The sequence below is a fragment of the Euleptes europaea genome, chromosome 6 (assembly GCF_029931775.1).
Source record: "Euleptes europaea isolate rEulEur1 chromosome 6, rEulEur1.hap1, whole genome shotgun sequence".
In the NCBI taxonomy this organism is placed as follows: domain Eukaryota; kingdom Metazoa; phylum Chordata; class Lepidosauria; order Squamata; family Sphaerodactylidae; genus Euleptes; species Euleptes europaea.
The window spans coordinates 5,345,090-5,360,665 of record NC_079317.1 but is presented as its reverse complement, the minus strand read 5'-3'; the positions used below and the strand labels follow the sequence as shown (position 1 = coordinate 5,360,665).

Sequence of the window (15,576 nt, the reverse complement as noted above, 5' to 3'; positions counted from 1 at the left end):
AGAGGAGGGGTGCAAACAGGTGCACAGGGGCCTCTGGGCACGGGCAGGGTGCCCCCTGCCAGCCCAGACAGGCACGGGGCAGGCTGAGCCCAGAGGAGGGGTGCAAACAGGTGCACAGGGGCCTCTGGGCACGGGCAGGGTGCCCCCTGCCAGCCCAGACAGGCACGGGGCAGGCTGAGCCCAGAGGAGGGGTGCAGAGGGGCCTCTGGGCACGTGCAGAGCGCCCCCTGCCAGCCCACACAGGCACGGGGCAGGCTGAGCCCAGAGGAGGGGTGCAGAGGGGCCTCTGGGCACGTGCAGGGTGCCCCCTGCCAGCCCAGACAGGCACGGGGCAGGCTGAGCCCAGAGGAGGGGGCCAACAAGTGTAGGGGGTCTCTGGCCACATGCAGAGGGCCCCGCCAGCCTAGACGGGCACTGGGCAGCCTGAGCCCAGAGGAGGGGGCCAGTAGATGCAGGCAGTCTCTGGCCATGTGCAGAGGGCCCCACCAGCCCAGGCAGGCTGAGGGCAAGTCAAGTCAAGTTTATTAATACGGTCGACTGACCACTCACGTGCCGACACATCAAAATTTCCAGACACAATAGTTTTGCACCGCAGAATCACAGACATATAAAGGTGTAAGACAGGTTGAGGGCCGGCTGAGCCCAGAGGAGGGGGCCAACAGTGCAGGGGACTCTTGGGCATCACTTCCCTGCTAAGCCCCCCTCCTCAGGTTCCACCCCCAACTCTCCAGCAATTTCCCAACCTGGAACTACAACTGGTGTCCAGACGACAGAGATCAGTCCCCCTGGAGAAAGATGGACTCTGGCAATATATACTGCTGAGGTCCCTCTTATTTATTTATTTTATTACATTTTTACCCCGCCCTCGCCAGCCAGAGGCTCTTCTCCACATACCCTGCCCTCCCCAGACTCCACCCCCCAAATCTCCTGGAATTTCCCAGCCTGGAGTTGGCAACCCTACGAAGCAACCCCCCCCCACACACACACACACACACACCTGCCTTGCCTCCTGTGCCTACCCATGGCCCCGATCGATTACTCACCGGAATTCTTGACCACATGGATAAAAATTTGCACATGAGCAGGCACGGTCCCTTATAGGCAATGGCTGCGACAGTATACCTGCCCCATCGACCCTCTGGGAAGCCGCCCGTGTTCATCTGTTGCCACCCAAATGTACATTGTGGCTTCCCAAACACTTAACACCATTGTGTTCCAGCAAAGGATTTTGGGGACCAGTGTCTGGAGAGGGGATTTATCTCGGGCGGAAGCTTTCCTGATCCACAACCCGTTTCTTCCTCAGATATTCCAGTGGGACATATTTTGTGCCCTTTACCTTGTATGCTTTGAAGTTTTGTGGATAGATGCCCAGACTGTTCCTCTTGCATTTTGTGGTCTCTTTACCCCATTATTCATGCCACCTCTTTCCCCCCTCTGTAGTCAACATTAGTAGGCACCACCACAGCTCAGTATAATTTTCAGGCCTTTTAAAGCCCTACATGGTCCTGATCTCGTCAGATCTCAAGCTAAGTAGGGTCAGCCCTGGTTAGTATTTGGATGGGAGACCACCAAGGAAGTCCAGGGTTGCTGTGCAGAGGAAGGCACTGGCAAACCACCTCTGCTAGTCTCTTGCCATGAAAACTCCCAATAAGGGGTCGCCATAAGTCGGCTGCGACTTGACGGCACTTTACACGCACACACACATGGTTTGGGACTATGAAGAGCGGTGGACTCTAATCTGGAGAACCGGGTTCGATTCCCTACTCCTCCACATGAAGTCTGCCAGCAGGGAAAACACACAAGAGTGCCAGTGAGGGGGAGCTCACCATTTCCCTAGGTAGCTGATTCCACTGACAATTTAAACCACTGGTTCCCAACCAGGGGTCCATGGACCCCCAGGGGTCCGCGAGAACTAAATTAAGGTCCGCGAAACAAAGTTATAAACCCACAATAAATTAATATTTTCAATTAAAAGTTCTCTATTATAAAATAAATATATTCAAATATAATTCTAAGTTTAATGTTTAACTAACAGTTATGATTAAAGTTTATTTTCAAATTCCCGGAATTTTTATTTTGAACCTTGGGGTCCCTGCACCGAACAAAAAAGTTCTAGTGGTCCCTGGTCAAAAAAAGGTTGGGAACCACTGATTTAACCCTTTATGGTGAGTTCTATCTTCTGCTGTCAACAGGAACAGCTCCCTGTCCTTCTCTAAGTGACAGCCCTTCAGATACTTGAAGAGAGCAATTGTGTCCGTGATGCATCCCAAATTTGGGGCCCAAATCTGTTCTATTTAAGTTACAAAGGATGCTCGGCTCAGACGTTTGTTGTGATCCAAGCCATGGGTGACCTGTTTAGCACACACGCCTTGAAACTGCTTCATGTCTGCTGCATGAGCAATCATTTACGTGTTTGCATCAATGGCTGGATGGCACGTATGATGCATCGGGGTGTGCTGTTTCGAGTTTGGCTTGGTTTTCCATACAGGGCAACTCTCAGCAGCATTAGTAGATCCAGTAAATATGGAAAGCACTATCACAAGGCGGGGTCCACAATCGGTTGGAAAGCCGCACCCAGAAAGGCAGTAATTTATGGATCAGTGTCATTCTAGGAGGAGGCAGGAAGAGATGTTCCTTCATGCTCCATCCTTTGTTGAGATGTTCGGTGTCACCATAAATGCCTTGGATGTATGAAAGAGGAAGTTGCATGTCAGATTTGTATACGATGCAATACTGCAAACTCTATAGAGGATAGCATTCAGTTTCAAGAAGATCTTTGTGAATTAGAACATTGGACAGCAGGGAAACAGGACAAACACTGATACAGACATCTTAGGGTTGCCAGATCCCTCTTTGCCATCGGCAGGAGATTTTTGGGGCGGAGCCTGAGGAGGGCAGGGTTTAGGGAGGGGAGGGACTTCAATGCCATAGACTCCAATTGCCAAAGCGGCCATTTTGTCCAGGGGAACTGATCTCTGTCGGCTGGGGATCAGTGGTACTAGCAGGAGATCTTCAGCTAATACCTGGAGGTTGGCAACCCTAAGACATCTGTAAAATATTGCAGATAAGGATACCCAAATACATAATGTTGTAAGGTAGGCTTGTCCAAACTGCAGCCCCCGGGCCGCATGCAGCCCAGGACGGCTATGAACGCGGCCCAACACAAAATCGTAAACTTACTTAAAACATTATGAATCAGCTAGCGTTAGTGTAGTTTATGCGTGGCCCAAGACAATTCTTCGTCTTCCAATGTGGCCCAGGGAAGCCAAAAGGTTGGACAACCCTGTTGTAAGGGGTCCCCAACCTTTTTGAGCTGGCGGGCCCTTTGGAATTCTGACCCAGCCACAAAGTGGCCGCTGCATCTTACCTTCAGTCACACCGTAAAGATCCTTGCGTTGTGGTGGCAGCTGCTGCCAAAGCAATGTTTTTAAAAATCCACACAGCCCGTCTACTGCATGAGCAATCACTTACGTGTTTGCATCAATGGCTGGATGGCACGTATGATGCATCGGGGTGTGCTGTTTCATTGCCAATGGGCAATCAGAAACCTGGCTGGGTGAAAGGCCCACCTGGCCCCACTAAGGTTGCCAGGTCCCTCTTCACCTTCAGCGGGAGATTTTTGGGGCGGAGCCTGAGGAGGGTGGGGTTTGAGGAGGGGAGGGACTTCAATGCCATAGAATCCAATTGCCAAAGCAATTTTCTGCAGGTGAACTGATCTCTATCGGCTGGAGATCAGTTGTAATACCAGGAGATCTCCAGCTACTACCTGGCAGTTGGCAACCCTAGGCCCCACCCAATTTTTAAAAAACCCTTGGGGGTAGAGTGAGGAGAGTGGGGTTTGGGGAGGGGAGGGACTTCAGTGGAGTATGATGCCAAAGAGTCTGCCTTCCAAAGCGGCTATTTTCTCCAGGTGAATTGATCTCTGTTGGCGGGAGATCAGTTGTAATCCCGGGAGATCTCCAGCTACCACCTGGGGGGCTGGCAATCCTAATCCAGCCGCTTCCCCTTTTCCCCATCCTGACGCAGTCCATTCAGCCCGCGGAAATTTGCCCTTACATCAATTCTGTATGTATGTTTCTATTAGCTCTGTCCTGTTTTGGGACTTTCCCTCTGGGAGTCCTCTTCCCTCTCACCTTGTTCCTCTTTTAGGACAATGAAGAGGGAAACTGAAGCACACCGCTGTGTCCCAGCAGGAAAAGGTATGCATGGAGTATGCTCACCAGCAGACATGGCTCCAGAAAACCAGACTCCCAAGTGAAGCAACATCTAGACACAACCTTAAACTGCCTGTCAGCGGCTGTAGTCAATTTTCTCCAGGGGAACTGATCTCTGTCGACTGGAGATCAGTTGTGATCTCCACTGTGGCAGAGCATCTGCTTGGCGTGCAGGAGGTCCCAGGTTCAATCCCCGGCATCTCCAGTTAAAGGGACTAGGAGAGTAGGTGATGTGAAAGGCCTCTGCCTGAGACCCTGGAGAGCCGCTGCCGGTCTGAGTAGACAATACTGACTGGGATGGTCTGATTCAGTATAAGGCAGCTTCATGTGTTCATGGCTTTACTTTTGTTCTAGCAATGGGCCGTGGCTCAGTGGTAGAGCATCTGCTTGGCGTGCAGAAGGTCTTAAATACATGAATTTTTAATCCTCGCTTATTTAAGAATATGTACATATGTAAAATTAATAATAATATGTACTGGGACGATATTCATGGGGTAAGTAGATGTATGCCTAATTATACATAGTATGTATTATGTAAAATTAATAATAATATGTACTGGGACGATATTCATGGGGCAAATAGATGTATGCCTAATTATACATAGTATGTAAAGGCATCCCCGGCATCTCCAGTTAAAGGGACTGGGCAAGTAGGTGATGTGAAAGACCTCAGCCTGAGACCCTGGAGAGCCGCTGCCGGTCTGAGCAGACAATATTGACTTCGATGGACCGAGGGTCTGACTCAGTATAAGGCAGCTTCATGTGTTCATAGAAAAGGGCAAGAGTCCAGTAGCACCTTAAAGACACAAAAATATTTTCTGGTAGGGTATGAGCTTTCGTGAGCCACAGCTCACTTCTTCAGATACAGCTAGAATGTATCTAGCTGTATCTGAAGAAGTGAGCTGTGGCTCACGAAAGCTGATACCCTACCAGAAAATATTTTTGTTAGTCTTTAAGGTGCTACTGGACTCTTGCCCTTTTTGACTACTGCAAACAGACTAACACGGCTACCCACTGAGAATTATCTTCATGTGTTCATGTGAGATCTCCAGGGCGCGCCTAGAGGTTGGCATGCCAACCCTTAAACCTGCCCGTCGCTTCTCTCCCAAGCCTGGTGAGCCAGTGTAGGTGCAGTTCCTCCCCGCGCCGGCAGGGGGGGCCTGTTCGAGCATCACCGGAAGCGCGCGCATCCGGGCGCGTCTAGGCCGAGAGGGGCGGCGCGTGCCAAGGAGCGCTTCCGTTGCCGCCCCCTTGGCCGGCGTCCGTGTTTCCCGGCGTGCCTCGCGCCGCGCGTGCGCACCGGCCCCCCTCGACCGGCTCCGCTTCGGCAGCATCATCATCATGGCGGAGCCGCGAGACAAGGCGCTGCAGGACTACCGCAAGAAGCTGCTGGAGCACAAGGAGATCGACGGGCGCCTCAAGGAGCGTGAGTGGCGGGAGGCCTCCCTCGCCGCCTCCTGGGCGGCCTTGTCCCGGGTTGGGCCTGGGATTGCGGGGAGGGTGGCCTGGCTGGGCCCGCGGGTAGACTGCCTCTGGACAGGGGGGTTCCGTATGCAGGGAACAGATGGCCCTCCCGGAGGCCTGTTTTACTGCAGGGGCTTGTCTCCCCTCCCCTCTCTGTCCTGTGGCAGAGAGTTCCGCAGAGGGAGCAACATGTCCCGCTGGCTCAGCGGCTTTTTGTCTCTCTCCTCCGAACCGACCTGAGGCCCCATCCCGTTGACCGGTGTGCTTGGGAGGGTAGACTGTTTTTGTATGTGGAGGCTCAATTGAGCTAACAGGGCCCAAAGCCGTTCCGTAGCGCTGGGCCCCCTAACGACTGGTGACAATGGAGTTCCTTGGAAGGACCAAAGGACCCCCCCCCCCCGAGCCCAGTGTTGTGTTTCCAACTGGGGCTCGCCGGGTGCTTCGAGGAAGCCCACGAGTAGGCCCTGCTTGCTTGGTGTATCAGCATTTTGGTAATCGTCAGTATATGTTCTCAATAAGAACATCAGAAGAGCCCTGCTGGATCAGACTGGCGGTCCACGTAGTCCAGCATCATGTCTCATACAGGGGCCAACCAGTTCCTCTGGAGGGTCAACAACAGGGCATAGAGATGGAAGCCTTCATAAGAACATAAGAAAGGCCCTGCTGGATCAGATCAGGGGTCCATCTAGTCCAGCGTCCTGTCTCACACAGTGGTCCACCTAGCCCAGCACACTATCTCGCAGGCCAACCAGTTTCTCTGGAGGTCCAGTAACAGAGCATAGAGGCCAAGGCCTTCAGAAGAGCCTGATGGATCAGAAGAGCCCAGTGGTCCATCTAGTCCAGCGTCCTGTCTCACACAGTGGTCCACCTAGTCCAGCATCCTATCTAGCAGGCCAGCCAGTTCCTCTGGAGGGCCAACAACAGGGCAGAGAGGCTTTCATTAGAACATAAGAGCCCTGCAGGATCAGACCAATGGTTCATCTAATCCAGCATCCCATCTCACACAGTGGCCAGCCAGTTCCTCCGGAGGGCCAAGAACAGGGCAGAGAGACGAGACCTTCCCCGATGTTGCCTCCTGGCACTGGGATTCGGAGGTTGATTGCCTCTGGATGTTTCACTGAACTGTGGTGGTTAATAGTATTGGCTTAGGGTTGCCAGCTCTGGCTTGGAAAATTCCTGGAGATTTGGGGGCGGAACCTGGAGAAGGCAGAACATGGGGAGGGAAATGATTCCATAGAGTCTGTCCTCCAAAGCTGCCATTTTGTCCAGGGCAACTGTTCTCTGTTGCCTGGCGATCAGTTGTAATTCTGGGAAATCTCCAGCCACCACCTGGAGGTTAGTAACCTTAAGTTGCCAGATCTCCATGGATTGGTGCCTTTCCCTTTTGAACGCTGTTTGTGGAATCCCCTTGCGAAGGGGAAAAGGAGTTAAAAGAGATCTCCAAAAGCCACCTCCCTTTTAAAAGGATGGATGGTAGAAAAGAGAATAACATTGGCCTGAGAAGGAGGAGATGTAAGAGGAAAGGCTTGAAGAATTCCTCAGCGGTTGTCATTGCCATTTTTCTAGCACAGGGATGTCGAGCTCATTTGTTACAAGGGGTGGGTATGACATAAATGCCACTTAGTTGGACCATGTCTTGTCAGCCCAGTTTGACAGCACGGCGTGGGGGGAGTGGCTGTCTCGGCTTGCGATCCCACAGTGACTCTCCAGCTCAGATGGGTGGGTGCCTCGGCTGGCTTGCGGGCCAGATAAGAGCACTCAAGGGGCCGGATCCAGCCCGAGAGCCTTATGTTTGATGCTCCTTTTCTAGCACTTCCAAGTATGCTAAACACTTCACTCATTCACCTTCAGTAACCCTTACAACCCTTTAAAGCTGACCAGAGTTGTTAGTTCTGTTTTGCAAATAAGGGATTGAAGCTGAGTGGGCCATGACTTGCCAAAGGCCACACAGTGAGTCTGTGGCCATGGCAAGTTGAGTAGAAAGGGTGCAGCTGCTAGCTGTGTTTAGAGAGAAGATGGACCTTTAGAGAGAAGAAGGGGGACCTGTTGCTGCTCTACTCACACCTGGGTGAGGAAGAAAACATCTGTTTAGGAAATGGAGCGACAGAAGGTCAAGGAGGGGGAAACATGACGTGAGAGCCCTCGCAATGTGTTTGTGTGAGGGGCTTCTTAATACTGAAATGCAGTTGGGGGGGGATCTGCTACAGATTTGCTAGTGGCAGGTAATCCCTATATCTTTTCCATGTAATTCACTCAGTGAAAAAGTTAAATTATAAATGAAATAAATTGCAGACAGGAATGCATCTGTATACATAGTGGAAAAAGTCAAGCAAAGTCTCTGAAGAAACGACATATACATTCTCTGTCTTCAGATGCTGCCGTGGCTTAGCTCAAATTTGCATCTCTCCCCCCCCCCCCATTGGATTTCAGGGTGGGTGGCATCGTACCTGCAGGTCTAATGCTCTCTGAAGTGATCAAACTATATCTGGGCTACGAAACGAGGGCTTTCACGTTGGACTGCAGCCCAGTGTAGAAAATCAAATCACCTCCTACCTGGTTCTTTCAACTGGAGGTGACAGGGATTGAACCTGGGACCTCTTGCATGCCAAGCAGATGTTCTTTGACTGAGCCATGGTCCCTCCCTAAGAGCCACAAGGCAAACTATCTATTCTTCCTGCTCCCACCACCACCCCACCCCAATAATGCCTTGCATTTGTTCAGTTATTACATTTCAGACAGTGGTGGAAAGACGGGGTTGCTGATTATTAGCCCACATATCACTTTTTCTCTACCGTTTCTCTCTGTAGTGAGGGAGCAGCTGAAGGAGCTGACCAAGCAGTATGAAAAATCTGAGAATGACCTCAAGGCTCTGCAAAGCGTTGGCCAGGTAAGCGTTTCTGGGCTGATGGGAGCGTCCAGTAACTGAGCAGGTGCCTAATGTGTTTATGTGGACTGTGTTTGAAAGTGGAAACCGGGGTGGGAGAGAGAACAGATCAAGGAAGCATGTGGGGGAAGAAAGAACCCGACTAGATCAGACCACCTAGTTCTAAGCAGGGTGTAGAATCATAGAGTTGGAAGGGATCACCAGGGTCATCTAGTCCCCTGCACAATGCAGGAAATTCACAACTGCCTCCCCCTCTTACATCCTCAATGACCCCTACCACACGCCCAGAAGCTGGCAAAAATTTTAAAAACCCTGCAGGATCCCTGGCCAATCTGGCCTGGAGGAAACTTGCTTCCTGAACCCAAAGTGGCGATCAGCACTACCCTGGGTATGTAAGAAAGGGCCACGAGAGCATGAAGACAGCACCCTCCCCTTGTGTTTTACTCCAGCAACTGGAAATCGGAGATATGCAGCCTCTGGGCACGAAGGTTTCATCTGGCCATCATGGCTAACAGACGTCTCCTCCATGAGTTTGCCTGGTTCCTTCTTAATGTTATCTTAATCTGTTGGCCATCTTGTGGAAGTGAATGATGCGTTGAGTCTCTTTGGCATCTGGTTTTGTCTCTTAAGGCCATTCAGCAGAGCTAGCAGCTGGGAGAGCTGCGATTTGCAGATTTGTTTGCTAGTCTTGGTCGATGTCTGTCAGCTTCATCCCACCATTTGCAAAATCATACGTCATGACATTATGTCCAGGATCAGTATAATCAAGGCAGGATATTTATGTCTTGTGGCCCCTCCTGTCGTTCTGGAGATTCTTTGCTGTGTAGTTCACTGTATATTGTAGAAGGGGTCCCATGGGCACCAAATGTTTTTAGAAAATGGGTGGACCTAGCAGAGCTTCTGATTGTTAGGTCTCCAACGGCCCAGATACTTCCAGATGAGTTTCTTAGCTAGCTCAATATGTCTACTTGTGTGTATGCAAGCAAATATTATTAAACAGTATGTTAATTTTTAAAAGGCATTCTGTTAAGCAGAGCATCTGCCTGAAATGCTGAAGAGGTATAATGAGAATTATTCATAACCTCACCCTCTCCCAGTGACCCCTTCTCTGTGCCCAGAGGAAGGCAGAAAAAACACTTTCAGGATCGCTGGCCAATCTGGCCTGGAGGAACATGACTGCAAAGTGGCGATGGGCATTACCCCGGGCATGTAAGAAAGGACCACGCGAGCCAGTCACTTCCTCATTCCTTCCTACCCTTCCTCTCATGATCTGCCTAAGTTCACAGAATCAGCATTGCTGTCAGATGGCTATCATTTAAGTTTTGACAGATCATTAGAAGAAGAAGACTTGGTTTTTATATGCCGACTTTCTCTACCACTTAAGAAACCGGCTTATAATCACCTTCCCTTCCCCTCCCCACAACAGACACCCTGTGAGGTAGGTGGGGTTGAGAGAGCTGTGACTAGCCGAAGGTCACCCAACTAGCTTCATGTGTAGGAGTGGGAAACAAATCCAGTTCACCAGATTAGCCTCCGCCGCTCATGTGGAGGAGTGGGGAATCAAACCCAGTTCTTCAGATCAGAGTCCACTACTCCAAACCACCACTCTTTACCAATACACCACGCTGGCATGACCCTAAAGTGGCAATCAGCATTACCATGGGCATGTAAGAAAGGGCCATGAGAGCCAATCACTGCCTCATCCCTTTCTGTCCTCCCTCTCACAATCTGTCTGAGTTCACAGAATCAGCATTGCTGTCGGATGGCCATCATTTAAATTTTGATGATCCTTATAAACTTACAAAATCATTTGATGGGTAGTGATGCATTTCCTGTGGCTTTGTCCTGTTCTGAAGTGGTATAAACTTTCCCCCTGAAATAGAATAAAGAATAGCATTCACAGTTCTTGCCTGTGTTTGTGACGTTTTCATCCTGTGCTTCCTCCAGGAAGCTCAAGGCAGCTTGCATGGTTCTCCTGTCTCCACTGAAGCCTCACAACAACCCTGTCATGTTGACTAGGCTGAGAGTTTGTGTGTGACTGGCCCAGGGACATTCAGCAAGCTTCGTGGCTGAGCCACTGTGGTGTAGTGGTTAAGAGCAGTGGTTTGGAGCGGTGGACTCTGATCTGGAGAACTGGGTTAGTTTCTCCACTCCTACACATGACGCCAGCTGGGTGACCTTGGGTTAGTCACACTTCTCTCAGAGCTCTCTCAGCCCCACTTACCTCACGGGGTGGGGAGAGGAAGGGAAGTTGATTGTAAACCAGTTTGATTCCCCCTTAAGTAGTTGAGAAAGTCAGCATATAAAAACCAATTATTATTATTATTAATTTTTGTGATTTGTAGCCTGCCCTCCCCAGCCAAACCAGGCTCAGGGCAGGTAACATCATCTAAAACGTCAACAATATTAAAGCAATAAGATTAAAAGTTAATTTCTGAATTTAAAACAGCACAATCCTATTTTAAAATAAACCCCAAGAATCTCAGATGGCCTCAAAATTCCAGTCAATCATATTGACTGAGATAGGTGGTAGGCCACCCCCTCAGCTGATGGAGTATATAACCTGGATGGGGGTGGGGGGAGGGAGGCCAGCAGATCTAATACCTGTGGCTGCCCTTTTTCTTCTTCATATGCATTCAAGATGCCAGCCAGGGAGCGGTCTTGCTTGTGTGTGCCTAATTTTTCCTTTCTCGCTTATTTAACAGATCGTCGGTGAGGTTCTGAAACAGTTAACGGAAGAGAAGTGTAAGTGCTCTGGGTGGTAAAGGGTTGGCTTTCCTAATCCTGCCTTGTGTCCTGCCGCTCTGTGTCCTGAGGGCGCCTTCCTCCCATGCAAACATCTTGGGCGGGAGGAAGGTGCCGCTGTGAGCAGAAGGTGCAGCACCCTCTCTTTAGCATGGCGGAACTTGGTTGTTATAGTTTTTATCGTTACCCACCCTGAGTCTGGCTTGTCCGGGAGTTGAGGGTGGGCTAGAAACCTAAATAAATAAATAAATCTAAGGATGGTGAGTGCAGGCACAACGGAGCGGGGCCTGCTGCCAAACAGTGCCACCTGCCTTCCTCTTGCCGCCACCATCCCAGATGGCTTCTAAGTTGCTGATTCTGTTTTTTGTTCTCTTTCCTACTCCTAGTCATTGTCAAAGCCACAAACGGACCAAGATACGTTGTTGGCTGTCGGCGTCAGGTAAGCGACTTCTGACATTTGCATGTCAGTGTCTAAAATGGTCGCTTTGGCAAGTGTGTTTGAGGCGTTAAGCCAGGGGTCCCCCGCGTGGTTCCCACAGCCACCTTGGTGCCTACTGGCACCTTTCCTGGTACCTAGCAAGTGTTTAAAAAGCGGGTGGGGCCATTGCGGCTCTGCTGTATTAGCAGCCACGTCGGGGAATCTATACAAGCCTGTCTCTGTGTGGAGAAAACCTTTATCTGCAATATAAGTGGAATATTTCTCCATGTCAGTTTAAAAACTGAATTGGGCTGTTTTTTTGTGGGGGGGGTGATTTGGGTAGGGGCCTGCCTAGATTATCATCATGGGGCCTCCTACAGGTGCCTGGCCCGCAAATTGGCTGCGTGTCAACTAACCAGGCAAGGGCCTTTTCAGTGGCTGCCCCCTCTTTCTGGAACCAGTTCCCCAGGGAAGTTCATGCCCTGCAGGACCTTCCAGAATTCCTTAGGACATGCGTGGCTGCTTTGTTTTGGGCGGTCTTTAGTTAGCGCTACAAACCAGGGATCTGGCTAGTTGTTTTAATCCTTCCAACTGGCTTGTCAAGATGTTTTAATTAGTTAATGCTGTTTTATACTGCTTTTACGTATGTATTCGTATTGTACTTATCTTTATTGTATTTTAAATGTTGTAAGCTGCCCCGAGTCCCCTGTGAGGAGAGGGTGCAGGGTGCAAATTATATAAATAAATAATAAGTAAATTGGTAGATGGTGAGATCTTAGTGGCAATCCTACGTAACAGGGAAGGCCTGGTCCCAAAGCCGATGAGCTCTTACCTCCTCTGTTATGATATTCTCTTATGGGGCTCTCTTAACAGTGGGTCTTTGGGGTTGTTTCTTTTCCTGCCTCCAGCTCGATAAAAGTAAGCTGAAGCCAGGGACGAGAGTCGCCCTGGACATGACCACGCTGACCATTATGAGGTAAAGTCTTGCTATCAGCCGGGGTGGGCTGGGCAGAGCAATGAAGGCGGTGAGCAACCTCATTTTTTAAAACAAGTGTTCTTTAAAACTTTTTTAAAGTGTCCTTTAAAACTTCAAGTGTTCTGAGAATTTTGAAGCCACTGTTGGGGAGGGAGACTTTTTTGGATAAACTTAGAAATGGGGTGGGGGGTTGAAATATATACGGGCTGTTGCGAGGCAGCGTGGTGTAGTGGTTAAGAGAGGTGGTTTAGAGCGGTGGGCCCTGATCTGGAGAACCGGGTTTGATTCCCAACTCCTCAACATGAGAAGCAGACGCTAATCTGGTGAACTGGATTGGTTTCCCCATTCCTCCACATGAAGCCAGCTGGGTAACCTTGGGCCAGTCACACTCTCTCAGCCCCACCTACCTCACAGGGTGTCTGTTGTGAGGAGGGGACGGGAAGGTGATTGTAAGCCAGTCCGATTCTTCCTTAAGAGGTAGAGAAAGTTGGCAGATAAAAACCAACTCTTCTTCTTATCAAGCCTATGCATTGTTTTACTGCTTCAACAGCATTGAGAAGATCAAGTGTAGCTTATCAAATTAAATTTGTACGAACGGGCATTTTTGCGATATGTAAAAGTATGAACGTGCTAGATTTTTTACAAGCAAAATTTAGTATATTCACAGTACACAGCACCCGCTTTGAGCCCGGCTTGCTGGGAATGAGGGTGGGCTATAAATGCAATAAATAAATAAATAGAGAGACAGAACTCTTTGGGCTGCTGTAGAACATATATTTACGTTTTGCTGTCTGAAAGGTGGGGAAAATAAACGAAACTCGAAACCTCAAGTGTTCTAGTAAAGAAGAGTGTTGCTTGTTGCTGCCCACGTAATATACCCTCAAATGCAGTGCAATCCTAACCAAAGTTACTCCATTCTAACGCCATTAAAATCATTCGGCTTAGACTGGGGTAGCTCTGCATAGGATTGCACTGACAGTCACAATGGATAAGAAGCATATTTGGATTTCCAGTTAAACTTTATTACATGGAACTAACTGTTCAGTAGTGTATTGTTAAAATACATGTTATAGTGTATTAATTGGCCAAATTTTAGAATGTTTAAACAATAAACGTCCTTGAAAATATCTTGCGTATATCTGAAGGAAACATAGCTATTGAATGCTGTATATTGCCTTTCATAAAAATCTTCATATTATGCATTTTGAGTGTGTAAAACCTTGCCTTAAAATTAATTTTGTGAATCCCAAAAGAGAACATATGTCATAGGAGTTTTAATTTTCAGTGCTGCCCCAAAATCTCCCAGTTTTTCTGTTGGCAGAATTCTTAGTTCCATATCAGATTGGTGATTACAATATTCCTTCCACCATGTGAGAAGATGATGTATAAGTAAGAATTTTAGGTTTGGTTTTAATTTGATCTGCACTGGTTTTAATTTGGCCTGTGCTGCCCATCAGGTGAATCCCTAACTTTTTAATATTTGGATTATGTGTATTTTAACACATACACACATCAATTTATAAATCAGTAAAGCACAATTTCTAGAAATAATTATTTGCAAAACATTTAATTACAACTTTGAAAACTGCCAAGCTTTGCCTGAATTTTTTTTGACAGGGGCATCCTTTCCTTGTTAATTTTATGAAACGGAATCTTTTATCAATGGAACATTTTTCACAGAAAAAATGTGAAATGCTGGGAAAATGTCCTATGAAAAACATTCCACCACCCCCATCTTTGGTGAAATGTTTTGAATATTAAGGAAAGGCGCTGTATAGATACTTTATAATAAATGCAAGCATCTTTTTTTTCCCTTTTTGTAAAAAAATATTTTTTATTGTAGTAAACATTATAACATACATACTATCTATACATCCAGTGTGATAAACCTTCCAAAGGATTTCAAACATTAACAACATACTGACCGCATATCAGCGAATTGCTCTCATGAGAAAAAAAGGGGAAAAATAGCTGCTGCTGTTAAGAGCTAATGTTCTTAACTGCCCTGACCTGGATGGCCCAGGCTAGCTTGATCTCATCAGATCTGAGAAGCTAAGCAAGGTCAGCCCTGGTTAGTATTTGGATGGGAGACCACCAAGGAAGACCAGGGTTGCTGTGCAGAGGAAGGCACTGACAAACCACCTCTGTTAGTCTCTTGCCATGAAAACCCCAAAAGGGGTCGCCATAAGTCGGCTGCGACTTGACGGCATTTTACACACACACACAATGTTCTTAACTATTTTTTGCTATTCAGTGTAATAAACCATTTCTTACTTGTATTAAAAACTTAGCCTAGCATATATAATTAATCAAATTATACCATTGCTGATTCCAGTTACTATTAATTTGTCACTAGGCTCTACCCTGCATGATATTATCTACCCTATCAGAATTAATATTCCAGTTCAGTATATGCTACTCTAAACATTTAAAATTTCAGTTGAGCATATTCAAAGTAGAGCTTCCATTTTTCCTGAAATTCTCCCATAGGTCTTCTATTTATCAGATCTTTTTTTTTCCTGCGAGGCTTACAGCTGTTTGGGAAAAGACTTTGGAGCTGCTCCTAAGAAAGTTAAAAATTGGTCGGGGCAGAATGAAACAGTAGAACATGTTGTGTCACCCCTTCTCCCATTTAGATATTTGCCAAGGGAAGTCGATCCGTTGGTTTACAACATGTCTCACGAAGATCCCGGGAATGTCTCTTATTCTGAGATTGGAGGACTATCGGAACAAATCCGGGAACTAAGAGAGGTACTCGTCGGTTTTGTTATGGATCTGTAGAATGGGTTTGGTGTGGTGGAAGGTTTGTTAACCCATGGATAGCAAGGCAGGTTGTTTGAATCTGTGGCTCGATTTGGCAGTCAGATAGTGATCC

The 15,576-nt window shown here is 48.2% G+C and overlaps 2 protein-coding genes across 2 annotated transcripts in view; one reads left to right on the top strand and one right to left on the bottom strand.

The window, feature by feature from the left end:
- ERO1A (endoplasmic reticulum oxidoreductase 1 alpha) overlaps positions 1-5,557 on the bottom strand; it is a 45,283-nt gene extending 39,726 nt beyond the window's left edge. The window contains exon 1 of the mRNA XM_056851130.1: positions 5,390-5,557. Coding sequence (XP_056707108.1) covers positions 5,390-5,557 — 168 coding nt within the window. The remainder of the gene's footprint in view (positions 1-5,389) is intronic.
- The window catches only part of PSMC6 (proteasome 26S subunit, ATPase 6), a 126,286-nt gene that overhangs the window by 99,866 nt on the left and 10,844 nt on the right, over positions 1-15,576 (top strand). Inside the window, exons 2-7 of the mRNA XM_056852082.1 lie at positions 5,550-5,640; positions 8,486-8,565; positions 11,268-11,307; positions 11,694-11,746; positions 12,634-12,701; positions 15,338-15,452. Coding sequence (XP_056708060.1) covers positions 5,556-5,640; positions 8,486-8,565; positions 11,268-11,307; positions 11,694-11,746; positions 12,634-12,701; positions 15,338-15,452 — 441 coding nt within the window. The 5' untranslated portion in view covers positions 5,550-5,555. The remainder of the gene's footprint in view (positions 1-5,549; positions 5,641-8,485; positions 8,566-11,267; positions 11,308-11,693; positions 11,747-12,633; positions 12,702-15,337; positions 15,453-15,576) is intronic.